This window comes from Pristiophorus japonicus, chromosome 10 (assembly GCF_044704955.1).
Source record: "Pristiophorus japonicus isolate sPriJap1 chromosome 10, sPriJap1.hap1, whole genome shotgun sequence".
NCBI classification, from domain to species: domain Eukaryota; kingdom Metazoa; phylum Chordata; class Chondrichthyes; family Pristiophoridae; genus Pristiophorus; species Pristiophorus japonicus.
The window spans coordinates 1,558,436-1,572,388 of NC_091986.1; the positions used below are offsets into that span (position 1 = coordinate 1,558,436).

At 44.3% G+C, this 13,953-nt stretch overlaps 1 protein-coding gene across 1 annotated transcript in view; it reads left to right on the forward strand.

Moving 5' to 3' along the window:
• The window catches only part of abcc4 (ATP binding cassette subfamily C member 4 (PEL blood group)), a 443,243-nt gene that overhangs the window by 340,232 nt on the left and 89,058 nt on the right, over nucleotides 1-13,953 (forward strand). The window contains exons 22-23 of the mRNA XM_070892652.1: nucleotides 1,804-1,914; nucleotides 6,330-6,430. Coding sequence (XP_070748753.1) covers nucleotides 1,804-1,914; nucleotides 6,330-6,430 — 212 coding nt within the window. The remainder of the gene's footprint in view (nucleotides 1-1,803; nucleotides 1,915-6,329; nucleotides 6,431-13,953) is intronic.

A 13,953-nucleotide genomic window follows, 5' to 3' on the forward strand; every position in this document is an offset into this window, starting at 1 on the left:
TATTTTGAACATAGTTAAAATATTTTGGCCGGATTTTCAGCTTCCGGGGTTTTTCGGCGAAAACGGAAGCGATACGTGAAACTTAGTGTTTGCACTGCTCTACCGTTTTTAGCCTGAACTTTAGGCCTTTACGTCTGCGCCAGCATCAGTAAGGGGGGCGTTGCACAAGCATTCGCGGTGCAAAAACGCGAGTTTTGCCAAATTTAGTCCAGGACCCAGAGCACTGCGAGAGAGACCTTGGGAGGGGGGGGAAAAAAAATCATTCCAAAAACATTTACAAGACCCTTATCTATCGAATCGCTGAAAAAAAGTAAAAAATAAAAACTTTAACTTACTTTTTTTGCAGGTTTTTATACTTACTGCTGCTGGCAGGGCTGCACCGTGACCTGTTGCTATTATGGCGTGGCGTACGGGTCGGGATAGAGCCGAAAGCCCGACGTAAATACAATCGGCGTCGTTAGTTGCCGGCGTGCCTCTCCCTGGCGGTACTTGGAAGGTGGCTGCAGTGGCACAAACCTTTCAATGATCTCAGTCGATCACAAAACGTTACTGCAAAGCCATACGTCTGCCCATGGGAAGGGAAGAGAACCTCCCTGCGTGCAGTGACTTCTTCCATAAGCACTTGGAGGGAGTGATGGGAGAGCCTGGGTGCAGTCCCGTGCCTCTGAGCAGTGTCAGTATGTGCAGCACCTCAATGCTGCAGAATACTGACAGCACAACTGTCAAAAGCAATGTGGGCATGGTGCCTTTAAGAAAACCGGCTGATGACGCGTCATCAAATGCTGTCATCAGACCGGCTTCCTCTTAATTGGCTGGGGGGCTTAACAAGCCCAATCATTCGGGACAGAGAGCAGGCTCGAGTCAGAAGCGGGTTTTCCACTTTCCTTCAACCCCGGCCGCTCCGATCTCACTGCCTGTGGAGAAATCGAGGCCTCTGTGTCTACTCTATCAAAGCCTTTCATAACTTTAAAGAGCTCAATTAGGTCACCCCTCGGCCTTCTCTTTTCAAGGGAAAAGAAACCCAGCCTGCTAATCGTTTCCTGATAGGTATATCCTTGTATTTCTGATGCAGGTTGAACCTCCCTTATCCAGAACTCCTTTATCCGGAACCACCCCTCAACCAGAGCCATTCCCGGCAACCGGATGGCACATGCGCAGATCTCCGACATGAACAAATTGAAGTCCTTCCTCGTTACCGACTCCCGCAATCGCTGGCCTGACCCTGCAATCCATCCCCCCCTCCCCCAGCCATGATCTCTGCCGCACTCCCAACCCCAAGCCAGCCAGCCCTTGCTCAGTACCTGTACCATCCAATTTATCGTGAACCCCCCTCATCCCTTATCCAGAACAGGCCAGGTCCCAAGGGTTCAGGATAAGGGAGGTTTCTACCTGTACCATTCTTGTAAATCTTTCCTGCACTCTCTCCAGTTCCAATATATCCTTTCTATAATATAGCGACTAGAACTGTACACAGTGCTTCGAGTGGTCTAACCAAACTTTGATACAAATTTGACAATTTCTCTACTTTTCAATTCTAACCCTCTAGAAATAAACCCTAGTGCTTGGTTTGCTTTCTTATGGCCTTATTGACCTGTGTCGCAACTTTTAGTGATGTGTGTATTTGTACTCCCAAATCCCTTTGCTCCTCTGCTTCATTTAGATTCTTATTTTCCAAGTTCTTAATTAATCTCAACCCAGAATTATATTTTGTGCATAAAGCTGTGTTCTGAATTGTTTTGACAAAATTGTAAAGTGTATTTCATTGCAATTTTCTTTACCTTTATTTCCGCTCTCTCTCTGCAGAGACCTGGTTCCTTTTTCTGTCCACGTCACGATGGCTTGCTGTCCGGTTAGATGCACTGTGTGCGATATTTGTCAGCACTGTTGCTTTTGGTTCTATTATGATTGCAAATCGTAAGTAGGATTTTCAGCTTTTTCGTTACAATGTAATCGGTGTTGTAATTAATGGATATGATTATTAATGCAAAGTTTAGTTTTTTTTTAATTCTTCTGGAAAACTGACTATTAAATAGTTTTATTTTATTAAAATGTGTTCTTTTTTGTCCTACATTCATTTTGCATTACTTAAGGAGGGGTAGCAGGTGAGTTGAGTATATAAATATGTGTAGTGTTCAAATGTACTTCTGCTTGATATAACCACTAATTGGGAACTTCAGTGTTATTAACCTGCAAGCTTTGAGCAAGATCTTGATTTCATGCTGTGGTACTGACAATGAGACAGGCATTATATTGTGTTCAGTTACATTGAGCAGTTTTTTTTGTTTTGAGAAAGCAAGTTGAGGGGGCAAAGTCCATTGTGAAGGACACCACTAAGGCTGAAAAGGATAAAAGAGAAGACACGGTAACTGAGGAAGTGGTGAATTGGTGACACCAAGCTCGAGTTGCTGACTTTCGTTTCATACTTTAAAAGGGTGTGTGTTCAAAAGTTTCAAGTTTCTGCTCACAGTGTACAGCAAGGTATTCAATGCATCTTTCCTTGCAAAATAATACTCCTCCAGGTGATAACAGGAGGGACAGGAAGGAACGAGGGAGAGAAGTGGCATTTGTTTTTCACTTACAACCCAGTCAGTATTGAGTACCAGCACTCGTATTTATACTGAAATTGGACTCGCGTCCAAGTGGGCAAATTGTTGAACTCTTTTTAGATTTGTACTCCGTTCCACAGTGTGTTTTCTTTGAGTTTGTTTTAATTTTATGTGCATATTTGCATGTTGATATTGCATGTGTACAAAGCATGTGTCCAAATGTGTAGACTTTTTTAAAAAAAACAGCGAATGCAAATGGAAGTGGTACAAGGGGGAGCGGATATGGTGATAGTATGGGGAGTGCTTCTCATATTCAGAGCTCATACAGGCAGACATACTCGGATTTATATATTTAGGCAGCATTTATTTTCACAGGGCGGGAGCCAAACATAGCACAGCACGTTCCTGAACCTTCATTTGATGGCTGGCACCTGAGGTGGCCAAACTATCAAAACACGGCATCTTTCGTTAGCAGTCAATAACTTACTAGCTTCAGAATGTTTCTAATCTCAAAGCCTGTAACATGAAAAGATGTGTGTATTGGTGTGGTGATCATGACTGCAAACCATTCAAGTGTGATATTTAACTTGCTGAAAATTACAGCCTACTCGTAGTTTATTACCCAGGGCTCAGAGAGTTTCTTTAGCAGCTTCTAATGCATTGAATAGAGCGCACAATAGTATTAACATTCTTCAAATATGTCTGGAAAGTCATCATGTTCATTTAGCAGTTAATACCTGCCTTGGATTTGAATCTTGTGCTGATAAAGCTTATGTTAACTTTTGAATCTTCTGGAGCCAAGATGTCAGAGACTTGGCTCAGTGGGTAGCACTCTCGCCTCTGAGTCAGAACTTTGTTAGTTCAAGCCCCATTCCAGAGACTTGAGCACATAATCTAGACAGACATTTCAGTGCAATACCTCAGTAATGAGGGAGTGCTGCACTGTCGGAGTTGCCATCTTGTCTGCCTTCTCAGTGGATGTCAATGATCCCAAGGCACTATTCGAAAACGAGAAGCAGTGTTTTTCTGATATCCTGGCCAATATTTCTTCCTCAACCAAGATTACTAAATTGAGGTATCTGGTCATTTATTTAATTGCTGTTTTGTGGGATCTTGCTGAGCACAATTTAGCTGTTGCATTCCTTACAACAGTGGCTATACTTCAAAAGTACTTGATTATCTGTAAAAGTGCTTTTGGACATCTGAGATTGTAAGCAGCACTGTATAAATGCAAGTTCCTTTTTCTTCTTTCTTTGATTTTCTCCGACTCTGTCCCCAGGGAAGAGTCATTTCCCCAGCACAAGGAAAGCAACAACTATCCGCTGTGTCATTGGGATATCCCAAAGTGCTTCACTCTAAATGAACTGCTTTTGTTTTAAAGTGTTTGTAAGCAAACTTGCTCCTACATTTTCCAACACTGAGGTCCCCCAAATAGTAATGAGATCAATGACCAGTTCTTGGTGGAGTTGGTGGAGAGATAATTGTTGGCCAAGACACCAGGAAAACTTCCCTGTTCTTCAAATAGTGCCATGGGATCTTTTCTGTTCACCTGACCATGCAGATCGGGGCTCAGTTTAACATCTCATCTGAAAGAGGGCGTCGCTGACAATGCAGCTTGGTACTGCGCTGTGGTATCAGCCTGAATTTTGTGCTCGAGCGATAACCACCTGACTCGGCTTGGCCCAGTGATGACCCTCTTGCCACTATCACTAGGACAAGTTTCTGCCCATTTTATTTTGCCCCATTATTTCCAAGGTTTTCCTGGTAAGGGCAGTGGAACATGGCCTTGGTCTGCAATAGATTACAGGTCTATCGCTGCCCTATGGATGAGGCGGAAGGGGACGTTCCCTGTCTCATTGTTCAGTGTCAACACTTGCTGGGCATCCCAGTGCAGAACTGGGTCCCCGCCAATAACCGGGCTCAAAGAGGCCCTCCGAACAGGCTGAAGACTTTAAAGTAGGCCTTTTCTGCGGGGACAGTTATAGCCCCTTCTCCTGAGCAAGTCCAGTGTACATGAGACCAATAATGTACGTGGTCTTGATGACTGCGGCTCACGTTTCTGTCCCTTCTACCAATGCTACGTTCTACCAGAATTGGGTCTGCGCTGGGGGTGTCCCTGTGCCACATAGATAGCCCTGGACAGGAAATTCCTGGGATATACAGGAACTGGGGACTGAGGGGAGCCGGGAACATCAGCCCTTTGGTGTCGTCTGGTCTTGAATGACTTACATTTAACACTATTACTGTTCTTATTTCAGCATGGTAGGTTAGTGAGCTTTCTATGTTTTGGCAGTCGATAAACCTTATCTTGTTTGCTATTTGGATGGGATGCTCTAAGGACCACTTTTGTCATTTTTACTTAAAATTCTCCAAGTGTTTTCCTCAGGAAATAATTAATAAAATTCTGTTTGTCGAAACATGCTACATCTGTTGAAGGGCAGTATATTTGTGGTTTGATGACAGAGCATTAATAGTTTGTATAGACAGAAGAAAGGACGCTAACTAATTGGAGCAGTTATTTGTTTGGCAACAGAATCTTGGGCAAACATGTCACATCAGATTGTAGAATGCATCACCTTCGGTTTTTGCATTGCTGGTCAGATACAACCAAGGAAAGTTAGAGCTTGTTTCTTTATGCTATGTTTCTGTAGATACTTTTCTCCAGGCATGTACTTGGAGCAATATTCAAGCTTTTGCTCAGCATTATTCTTTTAATCTGACTGCTTTGATGCAATTGTGATCAGACTAGACCAGCCTGGCCCATTCGAAGTGGAGGTGGGTGGGAGAGATGCTGTAATAGTCAGGTTGTAATTTTCCAACCACTTGGGGAGGGCAGGGGGGGTTATAACTTTGGTAGAATTTATTTTGTCTAATCGATCACCTATGGCATTGCTCAGGCATTGTGCCAAAGTTGCTGTTTGTTGGGCCACAAGGAAATAATGGCGGAGATTTTGCTTGCCTTGTCGGGTCCAGGACCAGTGACGTCGGTGGCCGCTGGTTCCATCCCACTCTGGGAAATGATTTTGAAATTGGGGCTCACCCAGCACATTTCCCAGCCAATTAGAGGAAGTGGATTTGGTGACGTCATTCATGACGCTTCATCAGCCGGTTTCCTTAAACGAACTATGGCCAGCTTTCTTTTAACATTTGTGCTGTGTGTTGTACAGCATTGAAGTGCTGTAAACACGGAGAATGACTGACAGGGGTGCACGGCTGCACCCCAGGTTCTCCCATGGCTCGAAGGAAGGTCCTTTTCCCTTCCAATGGGCGGAAGAGACCTCCCCAGGAGACCAACGCAGCCTGGTTGCACATTGCACAGGAGGGCACAAGCAGGGATGTGGTCAGGAGGACCAGGCTGCAGTGGTGCAAACCTTTCAATGATCTCAGTGGATCACGAAACGTTACTGCAGAACCACACTCAACCTCATCCTGCTGTGTCACTCATCACATCCCCATTACTCTGCCTTCCCTACCCTATTCCTGCACATCCTTACTCACACCAAATGGGGAAGTGGGACTAACTGGATTGCTCCTCAATAGAGCTGGCCCAAACCCAATGGGCTGAATGACCTCCTTCTGTGCTGTACTGTTTTATGATTCAGTGGTCTGTGGATTTGTAATGAACTGCCAACCAATTATAGCAACTTTAGAATTGACCAAACACCTGCAAAAAAATAATAATTCCCGACAGCAAGCATTTTTAAATTCTTCATTTAACCAGCTTTCTGGTTATTTTCACAGTGTATTAACATGTGTTAACTCCCTGTTTAATCACCCTTGCAGAGCTAAATGCAGGACAGGTTGGTTTGGCTCTGTCTTACGCTATCACACTGATGGGCATGTTCCAGTGGGGAGTACGACAAAGTGCTGAAGTTGAAAATCTGGTAAGCGTGTTCTTAAAATGTTTTGTGTAGTAAACAAAAAAAATTTAATGAGTCCAATATCCAGGGGTAGGGTATCCGCTTTGGGCGAGATCAGCGCCAGGGGGGAAATTGCACGATTTGAGAAAAAATATTTTCTCTCACGTTTCCGCTCAAACTTATTTGCATATCACCAAATGCAAAATCTGCCTTAAACCCACGTAATCGGGCAGGGTTTCAATATTGGTTTTTAAACATTTTGCTGTTTTTAAAAAAAAAAATGCCTTGATGTAAGAGCTTGGTACGGTTTGATTAATACAGCTGGAAATGCTGGAATTGTTCATCACAGTGTCAATCACTACCTGTGAGTAACCCAATTTTAAATTATGGAAAATGACTTTTAAAAACTATACAGAACCATTTTCTAGTCACATTGATGTATAGCAAAGTAAATTTTTAAAAATTACATTCAAAAGTTTTAAAAACGAGCAGATTAATGTCCTTGCAGCCGAGAGAAGCAGCTTTGCTGTTAGAGCCTCCTCGAAGGCCTGCATACGGGCGCAATTGGCGGAAACTGCTGCTGGTGATTCATTCATCCTGGTGGTGTGGGTGAGGCCAGTTTCTCGCAACACCTTTTTAAAATTGGCACAAAAGCGTGAGGAAACTCAAGTTCCGCTGAATGTAATTTGTGCTTAAAATTCCGCAATCTTTTGTGTGGGATTCACCGATTTGTGAAAATTGTGTCGAAGAAACTCACGCAACCCAACGGAAACGCTACCCCAAATGTTTTTGATCCCAATTTTTGTATATCATTCCCTTTCCCGTCTACGCTGCATTTCTCCCCCTCCCCCACACTTCTGATGGGCAGGCTGCTCTAGCCCATTGACATTGCCAGTCATTTGTTGTTTGGTTCGACGGTTGTCAAAGTACAAACCCATCATCGTGTTTCATTTTTTTTAAAGAGTCTTCAAGTCAAGCTAGCGAGAAACCGACACCCCCCCGTAGGATTTATGTTGCTGAAATGTTAACGCTCCCCCCAAAGGGATTAACTTCACTTGCCCAAGACCAGAGAAGTTAGGTGAGGCTGACAAAGCCATATTATGCCCCCCTAAGTGTATTATTAGAGTTAAACTAGCTGAAACTGTTTGCATTGCTTGTCCAGCGGAACCTTCCGACCTGTTGGTGCATTCGTGTTTGGAGCCACGAGAAGAATCGCGACCCCCAGTGATGGGGAAGCCCTTTGAGGATCTGTTAGTGAGCCAAGCTAGCTGCCGATCATTAACAATGCCCAGATTAGTACGGGCAGCCTTGTTCAGATATCAGATTATCAAACCTGCCACAGAGTGTATACTTGGGTCCTTAGAAATTTACAGCGCAGAAGGAGGCTATTTCGGCCCATCGTGTCCACGCCGACCGACAAAGAGCTGCATGGCCCTCGGGCAGCAGCCCTGAAGGTTACATATAAACCTATGAACAATGACGGAAAGGTAAAGAGCACGCAGCCCAACCAGTCCGCCCCACACAACTGTGACACCCCTTATACTGAAACATTCTACACTCCACCCCAACCGGAGCCATGTGATCTCCTGGGAGAAGCAAAAGCCAGATAAAAACCCAGGTCAATTTAGGGAGAAAAAAATCTGGGAAAATTCCTCTCTGACCCATGCAGGCGATCGACACTAGTCCAGGAGATCACCCTGGCCGTATTCTATTCCCTGCAGTACTTACCATTATATCTGCTCCGTCCAACAAAAGGTCATCCAGTCTAATCCCAATTACCAGCTCTAGGTCCGTAACCCTGCAGGTTACGGCACTTTAAGTGCCCATCCAACCATCTCTTAAAAGTGGTGAGGGTTTCTGCATCCACCACTCTTCCAGGCAGCGAGTTCCAGATCCCCACAACCCTCTGCGTAAAGAAGCCCCCCTTCAAATCCCCTCTAAACCTTCCACCAACCACCTTAAAACTATGCCCCCTCGTAATAGACCCCTCCACCAATGGAAATAGACCCTTACTATCCACTATGTCCAGGCCCTTCAATATTTTGTACACCTCAATGAGGTCTCCTCTCAACCTCCTCTGTTCCAATGAGAACAAACCAAGCCTATCCAATCTGTCCTCATAACTAAGATTCTCCATTCCAGGCAGCATCCTAGTAAATCTCCTCTGCACCCTCTCTAGTGCAATCACGTCCTTCCGATAATACGGCGACCAAAACTGCACGCAGTACTCCAGCTGTGGCCTAACCAAAGTATTATGCAATTTAAACATAACCTCCCTGCTCTTATATTCTATGCCTCGGCCGATAAAGGCAAGCATTCCGTATGCCTTCTTAACCACCTTATCCACCTGGCCTGCTACTTTCAGGGATCTGTGGACAAGCACTCCAAGGTCCCTTCGTTCATCTACACTATTAAGTGGCCTACCGCTTAATGTGTATACCCTTTCCTTATTAGCCCTCCCAAAGTGCATCACCTCACACTTCTCTGAATTAAATTCCATTTGCCACTGCTTTGCCCACCGACCAGTAGACTAATATCCTCCTGCAGCCCATGACTTTCCTCCTCATTATCAACCACACCGCCAATTTTAGTGTCATCTGCAAACTTCTTAATCATATTCCCTATATTCAAATCTAAATCATTGATATATACCACAAAAAGCAAGGGACCCAGCACTGAGCGCTGCAGAACCCCACTGGAAACATCCTTCCAGTCAGAATAACATCCATCAACCATTACCCTGTGCTTCCTGCCTCTGAGCCAATTTTGGATCCAACTTAACACTTTGCCCTGGATCCCATGGGCTTTAACCTTCATGACCAGTCTGCCATGTGGGACCTTATCAAAAGCCTTGCTAAAGTCCATATATATTACATTGCACGCACTACCTTCATCGATCCTCTTGGTTACCTCCTCAAAAAATTCAATCGGGTTAGTCAGACACGATCTTCCCTTTACAAATCCGTGCCAACTGTCCCTAATTAATCCTTGCCTTTCCAAATGCAGATTTATCCTGTCTTTCAGGATTTTTGCCAATAATTTTCCCATCACTGAGGTTAGGCTGACAGGTCTGTAATTACTTGGACTATCCCTTTCTCCCTTCTTAAACAAGGGTACTACATTAGCAGTCCTCCAATCTTCCGGCACCATGCCCAGATCCAAAGAGGACTGGAAAATTTCCTCTTTCCTCTTTTACTTCGCTCAACAACCTGGGATGCATTTTATCAGCTTTCAAAGCTGTTAAACCCCTTAATACTACTTTTCTCTCTATATATTTATTTCATACAGAATATCACACTCCTCCTCGATAGCAGTATCTGTATTACCCCTTTCCCTTGTGAAAACAGATGCAAAGTATTCGTCAAGAACCCTACCAACATCTTCCGCCTCCACACAAAGATTACCCTCATGGTCTCTAACAGGCCCTACCCTTTCTTTAGTTACCCTCTTACTCTTAATATATTTATAGAACATCTTAGGGTTTTCCTTAATTTTACTGGCCAAGAATTTCTCGTGCTCTCTCTCAGCATTCCTAATAGAAACATAGAAAATAGGTGCAGGAGTAGGCCATTCGGCCATTCGAGCCTGAACCACCATTCAATAAGATCATGGCTGATCATATCACCTCAGTACCCCTTTCCTGCTTTCTCTCCATACCCCTTGATCTCTTTAGCCATAAGGGCCATATCTAACTCTCTCTTGAATATATCCAATGAACTGGCATCAACAACTCTCTGCGGTAGGGAATTCCACAGGTTAACAACTCTGAGTGAAGAAGTTTCTCCTCATCTCAGTCCTAAATGGCTTACCCCTTATCCTTAGACTGTGACCCCTGGTTCTGGACTTCCCCAACATCGGGAACATTCTTCCTGCATCTAACCTGTCCAGTCCCGTCAGAATTTTATATGTTTCTATGAGATCCCCTCTCATTCTTCTAAACTCTAGTGAATAAAGGCCCAGTCAATCCACTCTCAGGCCAGCCATCCCGGGAATCAGTCTGGTGAACTTCGCTGCACTCTCTCAATAGCAAGAACGTCCTTCCTCAGATTAGGAGACCAAAACTGAACACAATATTCCAGGTGAAACCTCACCAAGGCCCTGTCCAACTGCAGTAAGACCTCCCTGCTCCTATACTCAAATCCCTAGCTATCAAGGCCAACATACCATTTGCCGCCTTCACAGCCTGCTGTACCTGCATGCCAACTTTCAATGACTGATGTACCATGACACCCAGGTCTCGTTGCACCTCCCCTTTTCCTAGTCTGCCGCCATTCAGATAATAATCTGCCTTACTGTTTTTGCGCACAAAGTGGATAACCTCACATTTATCCACATTATACTGCATCTGCCATGCATTTGTCCACTCACCTAACCTATCCAAGTCACCCTGCAGCCTCTTAGCATCCTCCTCACAGCTCACACCGCCACCCAATTTAGTGTCATCTGCAAACTTGGAGATATTGCACTCAATTCCTTCATCCAAATCATTAATGTATATTGTAAATAGCTGATGTCCCAGCACTGAGCCCTGCAGCACCCCACTAGTCACTGCCTGCCATTCTGAAAAGGACCCGTTTATCCCGACTCTCTGCTTCCTGTCTGCCAACCAGTTCTCTATCCACGTCAGTACATTACCCCCAAGACCATGTGCTTCAATTTTGCCCACCAATCTCTTGTATGGGTACTTGTCAAAAGCCTTTTGAAAGTCTAAATACACCACATCCACTGGTTCTCTCTCTCTCGTCCACTCCACTAGTTACATCCTCAAAAAATTCCAGAAGATTTGTCAAGCATGATTTCCCTTTCATAAATCCATGCTGACTAGGTCTGATCCTGTTACTGCTTTCCAAATATGCTGCTATATCATCTTTAATAATTGATTCCAACATTTTTCCCATTACTGATGTCAGGCTAACCAGTGTATAATTACCTGTTTTCTCTCTTCCCTCCTTTTTAAAAAAGTGGTGTTACATTAGCTACCCTCCAGTCCATAGGGACTGATCCAGAGTCGATAGATTGTTGGAAAATGATCACCAATGCATCCACTTCCTTAAGTACTCTGGGATGCAGACTATCAGTCCCCGGGGATTTATCGGCCTTCAATCCCATCAATTTCCCTAACACAATTTAATATAATTAATATCCTTTTTAATTTTGCCTTTTAACTTCCTATGTTCCTCTAAAGATTCTAAAGTATTTAGCCGTTGGTATATGACATAAGAGTCCCTTTTTTTCTTAATCCTCCCCTGTAAGTCCCTAGACAGCCAGGGGGCTCTAGAATTATTTTTCCCACTCTTTTTCTTTAAGGGCACATGTTTGGCCTGAGCCTTCCAGATCTCCTCCTTGAATGCCTCCCACTGTTCCGACACTGATTTACCTTCAAGTAGCTGTTTCCAGTCCACCATGGCCAAATCACTCCTTAACTTAGCAAAATTAGCTTTTCCCCAATTTGGGACTTTTATTCCAGGCCTATCCTTGTCCTTATCCATAACCAACTTGAATCTGACTGAATTATGGTCACTGACACCCAAGTGCTCTCCCACGAATACCTCTTCAACCTGCCCAGCTTCATTCCCCAAAACTAAATCCAAGACTGCCCCCTCTCGTGTTGGGCTTGCTACATACTGACTAAAAAAGTTCTCGAATGCATTTCAAGAATTCCGAACCCTCTATACCTTTCACACTAAATTTGTCCCAATCAATATTTGGATAGTTAAAATCCCCTACTATTACTACCCTATGGTTTTTGGACTTCACAGCAATTTGCCGACATATTTGCTCCTCTATCTCCCTCCCACTGTTTGGGGGTCTATAAATACACGCCCAGCAATGTGATCGCCCCTTTTTTATTTTTCAATTTGACCCATATGGACTCATTTGATGATCCCTCTAACATATCATCCCTCCTCACCGCTGTAGTAGTTTCTTTAATTAGTACGCAACCCCCCCCCTTTTTACCCCCCTCTCTAACTTGTCAATATTCTGTAGCCAGGAATATTGATCTGCCAAACCTGCCCCTCTTTCGGCCATGTTTCTGTAATGCTATAATGTCATACTCCCAAGTGTCTACCTGTGCTCTCAGCTCATCCGCCTTATTCACTATACTCCTTGCATTAAAGTATATACCATTCAGCACAGGAAGATCGCCTTGATTACTACTTACTACCCCTTGATTCCTCTGTCTTACAGATTCACTTTCTAAATTCTTGCTATCTAATTTCTGCTTTACTTCCTTCCCTATTGAATCTATTCTCTGGTTCCCATCCCCCTGCCAAGCTAGTTTAAACTCTCCCCAACAGCACTAGCAAAACTCCCCGCGAGGATATTGGTCCCGGCGCTGTTGAGGTGCAACCCGTCCGGTTTGTACAGTTCCATCTTCCCCAGAAGTGGTCCCAATGCATCAAGAATTTAAAGCTGTCCCTCCAACACCAACTTTCCAGCCACGTGTTCATCCTCTTTATCCTTTTATTCTTATACTTATTAGCACGTGGCACCGGGAGCAGCCCGGAGATTACTACCTTTGAGGTCCTACCCTTTAATTTTCTTCCTAGCTCCCTGAATTCTTCCTATCGGACCTTAGTTTACCTATGTCATTGGTTCAAATATGGACCACAACCTCTAGCTGTTTACGCCCCCCCCCCCCCCCCAGGATGCCCTGCGTCCGCTCTGTGACATCCTTGACCCTGGCACGAGGGAGACACCATACCATTCGGGAGTCACGTCTACGGCCGCAGAAACGCCTCTCTGTTCCCCAACTTTTGAATCCCCTATCACTAGAACTCTTCTGTTCTTTGTCCCCCCCCCCACCCTCCGTGAGGTTGAGCTACCCGTGGTGCCTTGGAATTGGCACCAGGGGTTCCAAGCTTTCATCCCCAGCCCTGTCATCTTGGAGCCCCAAAAAGACCCCATTTACCTTTCCTTTCTTCCTGCCCAAAGAAGATGGTTATCAGACAGCTCACAACCTGCTTGTATCTATCATTCTTTCACTTTTAAACTCATTGTTATTTCTCTACATAATTATAAAAATGCTTTTATGAGCCCTCAAGGACTTCAAAATTTCAAGGTGGTTAGTTTTAAAGTTCAAGCCACTTCTGAAGGTTGCTGCGGAATTATGACACTGCTACAGATGTGACTTGAAGCCTTGTTTTTCTGCAACCCGGTTTGCTGACAGTTGTATAACAAGTCATCGAATCATAGAATAATGCAGCACAGGAGGAGAGCTTTCAGCCCGTGATGCCTGTGGTAGAGCTATCCAATTAATCTCACACCTCCTGCTCTTGCCCTATAGCCCTGTAAACTTTTCTCTTCAAGAATGTATCCCATTCTCTTTTGGAAGTTACTATTGAATCTGCTTCCATCGCTCTTTCAGACAATGCATTCCAGACCACAACTTGCTGTCCAAAAAATCTTTCTCATGATGTCTCTAGGTCTTTGGGCAATCACCTTAAGTCTGTCCTCTGATTATCGACCCTTCTGTTAGAAACAGTATCCCCTTCTTCTGTCAAAACCATTCATGATTTTGAGCACCTCTATCAGATCTCCTCTTA